Source organism: Hydractinia symbiolongicarpus, chromosome 2, assembly GCF_029227915.1.
Source record: "Hydractinia symbiolongicarpus strain clone_291-10 chromosome 2, HSymV2.1, whole genome shotgun sequence".
NCBI classification, from domain to species: Eukaryota; Metazoa; Cnidaria; class Hydrozoa; order Anthoathecata; family Hydractiniidae; genus Hydractinia; species Hydractinia symbiolongicarpus.
The window spans coordinates 35961094-35968139 of record NC_079876.1 but is presented as its reverse complement, the minus strand read 5'-3'; the positions used below and the strand labels follow the sequence as shown (position 1 = coordinate 35968139).

The window sequence follows — 7046 nt, the reverse complement described above, 5'->3', positions numbered from 1 at the left end:
CCAAGTTTTTAGCCTCAAAGTTTTGGGTGCACTGTAATGGCTTCATTAATTTAATATAGGATATTGACGTTAAAGTAGTGTCGCGCCGTAACGTCAGAAGACTTAACATATTAGGCATGCATTTTTCAACAATATCAAAGGAAAATAAAACATCTACTTTCTGTGTTAAGGACAGACACAGTCACCGTATTATTATAAGAGATTATTTTACTGCTACAATTCCAGCTGAGAAAAGGGATGATTTTCTAAAACGGTTTCAATGAAAAGCCAACCTCATTTTGTTATGTGTTAACAAAGTTATGTGTTAAGAAAGAACTTTTCTAAAGTGTGTTTTGTGTTAATTTCATAAATAATCCATCGCGTGGTAATTTTAGATTAAAGCAAGAAGAGAGAGAAAAGAAAGCAAAATAATAAAATAACGAATTTTACAGAAATCTTACTTTTTTGCTTCTTTTGATTATTTTTTTTAATTTTCGTTTCCTCTTTTTTTACTTTTTAACTACTTCAACCTACCTCCAGGAATCCTGAAAGATGCTGCCCAACCCGTATCGGGTCCATTAACTCACCTCATCAACATGTCGATTTCCACTGGACTGGTTCCAACTGAGTGGAAAATTGCGAAAATTACCCCGATTCACAAAGGAGGTGCAACTGACAACAACAACAATTATCGACCGATTTCCGTACTTTCTTCCTTATCAAAAGTCCTCGAGAAAGCTGTCCATAAACAACTATCTGATTACCTCGAGAATAACAACATCTTATCAGAAAATCAGTTCGGTTATCGGAAAAGACGTTCAACTGAGATAGCTACTATCCTGCTGACACACAATATTCGCGAAGCTGTCGACAAAGGCAACTTGGTAGGTGCACTTTATATTGACTTATCAAAGGCTTTTGACACTTTAAACCATTCAGTTCTCTTGGAAAAGTTGAAAAGTGTTGGAATCAGAGGTTCTGCTCGAAATTGGTTCGCTGACTACCTTTTCAATAGGGAGCAATACTGTATTGTTGAGAAGTGTAATTCAGAACGTATGAAGATCACCTGTGGAGTGCCCCAAGGCTCGATCTTGGGACCACTTCTTTTCTTGATTTATTTCAATGACTTTGAGTAATGCTTAAAAAACACGCATTCTTTGAACTTTGCTGATGACACTGTGGTTTATGTCGAGGGAAAGAACAAGGAATCAATCGAGTACCAGCTAAATGAGGACTTGAAGTTGATTTCAACATATTTCCAAATCAACTAGCTAGTTATCAACTTGAATAAAGGCAAAAACTAAACTATGCTTTTTGGTACCTCGAAAAAACTATCATTCTGTGGTAAAAATATGTCCTTGTTGTTTGATGACACTGAGAAACAGGCTACCGAAACATACAAATACTTGAGAACTACGTTGGATAGTTCATTTTCACTCTCTACTAATTTTGATAAAATCTACAAGCGTCCAGTATCCAAATTACGTATGTTGTCTTCTCTTCAAAGTTATCTCGACGATTCGTCAAAAAGAAAGATTTACAATGGAATGATTCTTCCTTGCATAATATACAACTGTACGGTAAACTTAAATTTAAGCCAAACGCAAAGAAATAAGCTTAAATCCATTGATAATCTAGCTGAAACCGTCACTGGAACAAGCCAACCACTTGTTGAAAACGTAGTGAAGAAACAATCAATTCTACTTGTGTGAAAATGTTTAGAAAGGAAAACGTGTGCAAACTTTATTGATTACTTCAAAGTACAGTCCCATGGTAGGGGGACAAGAAATGATCGTTATAAATTACAAATTCCTTTCACAAAACTCAAATATGCAAAATCTGGTTTCTTTTCAATGGGTGTTACACTATACAACGAGCTACCATTAAATATTCGTAAAATTGAAAATTTTAATTTGTTTAGGAAAAATGTTTTGAAGATTTTTAACCTTTGATTTGATTTATATCCGATAGTCACATACTCCATTTGATAGTTCAGAGTGTTCTGTTTGATTTAACGTGCTTATTTTTCCTGCGGAGACTTTACTTCAGTTGTGATATTTTATTTGTATTCATCTCACACACAATCTGGCAGTTTTAGCTAATTTTAAGACTTTTTAACTAGTTTTATTTTTATTGCTTATATAATATATGTTTTTACCTTACTATATTTTTATTTTTAAAGACAGGACGTTTGTTAATAGCAATATTATATATATTGAAAATCTATATCCTGTATAAAAATTTTTTATAATAATAATAATAATAATAATAATAATAAATTTCTTCTTTTCCATATTTCAATTCTTTTTTCCATGTTCTTCTTGCTCATCTTTTTTACCCTTTCCTTCATCTACCTCGTTTTCATTAGATTCACTTTCTTTATTTTCACCTTCTTTATCTTCTATATCTTCTTTCTCTTCTCCATCCACTTTTCCTTTTTGATCTTCCTGTACTCTTTTCTGTTTTTTCACCTTTTCTAGTTTTTGTGTATCCACCTAAAATGAAAGCAAAAGCATGATTATTTATCAAAGCAAAATATCCTTTTTTATATACTGAATATAATACGCTACTTCAATCAGTCAGAATAGATTCATTGCGACAAACGTTCTCGTCGCAATGAATTTATTCGGACTCTCTTTTATTTATTCTTGATTCTTAATTCTTTCATGCATTCCTCTTTTTTATGTTATTTTTCCTCGGGATCCCCAATTCCTTTACATTCAATTCCTTTATTCATACCTTCTCTCTTTACTTTTTCGCCTTCTCTATCCTCATTTTGGGTTTTATCTTCTTTTTCTCGTTTTATCATCTTTCTTGGTCCTTGTTTTTTTTCCTAAGTAAAAACATGATTATTTGTAAAAAAACACCTTAACATTTATAAATATAGATTCCGCAATTTCTTCCATTTAAAAAATAAAGAAACACCGATTTTTTATAAAAAGCGCAGGTATTCTCTCCATACATAACATACCTTAAAAAGTGGCATCTTGAGTAGTGAAGGGAAATTGGGGAATACCTTGTTTAATTTTGAACAACAATTAAACACAAACAAGAGAAGTTTACGCTGTAAGAAAGATAGTGCGAACAACTAAAAAATTATTCAAGACTGTTACATGTAAGTTTAAAAATGTCAAAAGCATTCTGATAATCAGCTGTCTAACATAGTATGTATTTTGCATTCCTTAAGTTCTTTATTATTATTTCGAGTACTAGTCGATAAGGCCCGTGGAAAAATCCACTCAGGCAAAAGGCCAATGAAAAATAGGTTGCTTTAGATGTTTTGCTGACGTCAGTAGTGCATATACAAAAAAAAAATGTTCTTAAAATTTCACACAAAATGTCAAACGTCAAATCGCATTAAATCCTCCACACAAATCTTACACAAAATCAAAAAGAACAGCTTGCAAAGTGTAAAAGCTAGTTGATAAAAAGTTACAACAACGACAATCACAACACCAATACTTACAAAACCGACAGTAAGAACACCGACAGTTACAACACCAATAATAACAGTGTCAGAAATAACGCATCTAAAATATGTACATCTTTTAAGTGATTATGTTGAAAACACTTGGTATTTTACTCTCAAATGCCAAAAAGGAGGCCTGCAAGAGTTAGCACAAATCAACAAATATAAGTTCTTTACACATTTTAAATATTGTCTTTCCCTTAAATGCTTATACAAAAATATGAAAAAGCCATAGTTTCGAAAACATCGAATTTAAATATAGAAAAATCAGTCATTTTGGTTGGATACCATCCTCTCCCACAAAAATTTACACAAAATGTAAAAATCAACCAATTAGGAACACAAAAATTTTCCTTTTTAGTTCCGTACTGCCCCTTTTCCAACAATTTTAAACCTAAAAGTCAAAAAATCAATGAGCAAAGAATAAACTTGAATCAACAAAGATCATTATTTTGGAAACATTGTATACGGTTCATAAACAAAAGTTTACACAAAATGTAAAACAGATTGGTTTTTGAGAAACACATCTAAATCAACAAAAATGATTTCATTCAGCATGTCGTATATTACCATTACCCATCAATCTTGCATAAAAAGTATGTGAAACACATCAAAATTTAGAAAAATCAGTCATTTCAGGGCATACAGTCATCGCCCATTATATACCAAAATCAGAAACAAAAACAATAATAAATAACTAACACACACACTTTAAATTCTATAAAATTCGTTCCAATTGTCATATTGCATGTGATCCCCCTTGTAAAGTGCACAGGTAATGTGAAAAAAATTATAAATGAATTTCAGTGTGACGTCATTTGTTTACTTTTTAGCGGTAAGCTCCTTGGCTCTGGCTTTAGCGTGGCAGGAAAAAAGATGCTAGGATTTGGTGAAGAAAGGTCTTTTACTGTGAATTTCTTCTAACGGGGACATCGTTGAGGTTATAAACTATTATCGAGTATAAGTTGATGGCTTCTGATTTATTTGAATTCATTAAGAATGCCTTGTTTGATGAAATGAACGATAATTTTGAAGAAATGAATGATAATTACTTTGCTTCACCTAGCACCCCAATCTTTTACCCTGCCACGCAAATGCGAAAGCCGAGAGAGCTTACCATTGAAAATGTAAGCAACGGAATTCATCTATACTTTATGGGCATAAAAATACATCCTACCTTTGAAAGATTTTGTAGGTAGCTAACTAGCTTGTTACATCGTAATTCGTGCTCATAAAAGAAGAGAAATTTGGAAACTATAGTAGTAATCTATAGATAATAAAAAAGAGGAATAACAACAGAATTCATAGGTTAGAGCTAGCCATGGGAGAGGAGCTGGACTTAGAGGCTAACATTAGCTAGCTAACAGTAGCTAAGACACCCAGTCAAATATACTTAAACCGGGAAGACTTAGCTAAAACTAAAGCTACCTATTTATGCTTAGTAAAACACATATAAAGAGAAACAATAGTAATGTAAAATTAGTAACATTACAGTTCAACAAACCAAAGTTTCCCATTTTTTAGTAAACCAACAGCTTTATGTAGCATTTTGAATTTTAGGACAATACATTAGTTACGCGCCAGGGCACATGAATTATGCAACAAAACGTAAACAAGTATGTCTACATGCGCGGTAAAATATAAAAAAATGTGGCTTTTGAAATGCGAGTCTGCTTGATCCACTGACATAAAAACCAAACGTCTAAAATATCAAAGTTCTTACTATTTGTGATTTCAAATCCACTTTAAACTCTAGCCTTTGTTTTCTACTTCTAACTTTACTTTACATTTAGCTCCACTTCTCACTTCACTTTTATACTTTCTTACTTAAGGGATCGTTCTTCTGTGCTTTTTTTTGGTGGCCTTTATTTTCTACTTCTAAATTTACTTTACTTCTAGGTCCACGTAGCTCAACTTTCACTTCCAACTTCACTTTTTTGCTTCTTCACTTGGACTTTTTTTTTTTAAATATGCTTTTTTGCATTTTGCATTTTTAAATATGCTTATTTTACTTATTTCAAGACTGTTCCTTTGTGGGGTTTTTTGGTGGCGAGAGGACACCATTTTTCGAAAGTTAGCCGTTAAATTTATCTCAGCAAATCAAATTAAGTCGTTTTCATCACGTGATGTAAACAAAGTAAACCCGCTAGCAGAATTGACATAATTTTTTCGGCGACTTCAAAGGAAAATGGCGATATCAACTTTGCCTGTCACACACTTAGCGTATTATTATAGAGATGACAAAGTCTGCGTCTTAAAGAAGTTTTATTACCTGTAGATACTCAGTATTGACACGCACCCTCGTCCCCAGGGTTATTTCACTTGTTGATATGAAAGATAACGTAGAAAAATACCCTGGTATTTAATATTTCAAAAAAATACACATACTTGTGTACCCTTCACAAAGACCCAGCCCGAACACAAACATATTTTCAATATTGTTTTAAGGGAAAGCTATAAACTTATGTATAACAAGCAAAGTTGCTAGATCACACTATATACACACTGCATGATATGGACACATAATATAGCTACATAGCTAGCATATGTTGTCTGTATTACGCGATTGTCTTAATTAAACCATAGTCTATAGAAGAAAAACCTGGTCTAGCGCTCCATTGTTATTTACGATTGTTGCGCCGTGCATGTTGACATGAATAGAATTGTTATCACGTGACCAAAGAGTTTGCAAAATACTTTCAAAATGGCGATGAGCGAAGACTACGTTACAGGAGAAACTCTAGATTTCTTGCTAGACTTTTTGGACGATAATGTTTTAGATGAAGAATTTTTGACTAAAAATGTTGTGGATGTCGGACAGGTAATATAAATAATATATTCAACGCATAATAATCTTCTCTACGTGGAACAACAACATTAAATTCCTGAATATAGCTAGCTATATATACAATAATAAATAACAATCAACATAAAAATATATAATATTAACGATATCTTTTTGTTTTTGTAGGTATTAACCCCTGGTAATTTTAAATGTGATGACTGTGATAAAGTTTGTAAAAGCAAAAGAGGACTCGCACGCCGTCGCACTTGTAAACATTCAAGTTTCTATGAAAAGGTTACCACTGAGCAGCAGCATATCCCAATCGAATTAGACAGCACAACTCTAAGTGATTTGGTTGTTGAATCTCAAGAATATTTATCAAACAACACATGCTACAATGAATTCAGAAGAATAAATATTAAGTGTTACAAATTTGTGGTTAACACAAGCACTTTACACAGATGTACGAAAGATCTACAGTGAGTTGAGTGAAACAGGAAAAGCTGAGAAATTTTATTCCAGTTTTTTCAGTAAAAAGCTAGTAATCATGATATTTACTTTCCTGACTTGGGGAAACCAAGTAGCACTCTTTTAGCAACACAATTAGCTGACAAATTGCTCGCACACTTTAAAAGATCTCCTGACACTGTGGCAACTAAACCAAAAAATATAACAAATAATGAAATTGAAGGAGCTGGGTATGTCGTAAGAAATTTTTAAAGAAAGCAAAAAATAACCCTAATTTCAAATTTCATGAAAACCAAACTGAGAGAACACTATTGCTGAAAACACTACTGATCAAGAGTTGATTCA

The 7046-nt window shown here is 32.6% G+C and overlaps 1 protein-coding gene across 1 annotated transcript; it reads right to left on the bottom strand.

Moving 5' to 3' along the window:
• Positions 1-2276: 2276 nt before the first annotated feature.
• Positions 2277-4996, bottom strand: LOC130630158 (cilia- and flagella-associated protein 251-like). Its single transcript, XM_057443551.1, has 5 exons — positions 4953-4996; positions 3563-3584; positions 2951-3043; positions 2732-2812; positions 2277-2474 (listed from the first exon to the last, which is right to left on the bottom strand). The coding sequence occupies exons 1-5, from the start codon at positions 4994-4996 to the stop codon at positions 2277-2279; spliced, it is 438 nt and encodes a 145-aa protein (XP_057299534.1).
• Between the last annotated feature and the right edge of the window lie 2050 nt (positions 4997-7046).

What these genes read in the sequence shown, in the direction of transcription:
- LOC130630158 (XM_057443551.1), bottom strand. Translation starts at nt 4,996, where the DNA reads ATGCTACATAAAGCTGTTGGTTTACTAAAAAATGGGAAACTTTG. An exon ending in CTAAAAAATGGGAAACTTTG is followed by an intron (nt 3,585 to 4,952) that starts GTTTGTTGAACT and finishes TAACTCTTGCAG; the next exon opens with GCCTCCTTTTTGGCATTTGA. An exon ending in CTCCTTTTTGGCATTTGAGA is followed by an intron (nt 3,044 to 3,562) that starts GTAAAATACCAA and finishes TCTTTCTTACAG; the next exon opens with CGTAAACTTCTCTTGTTTGT.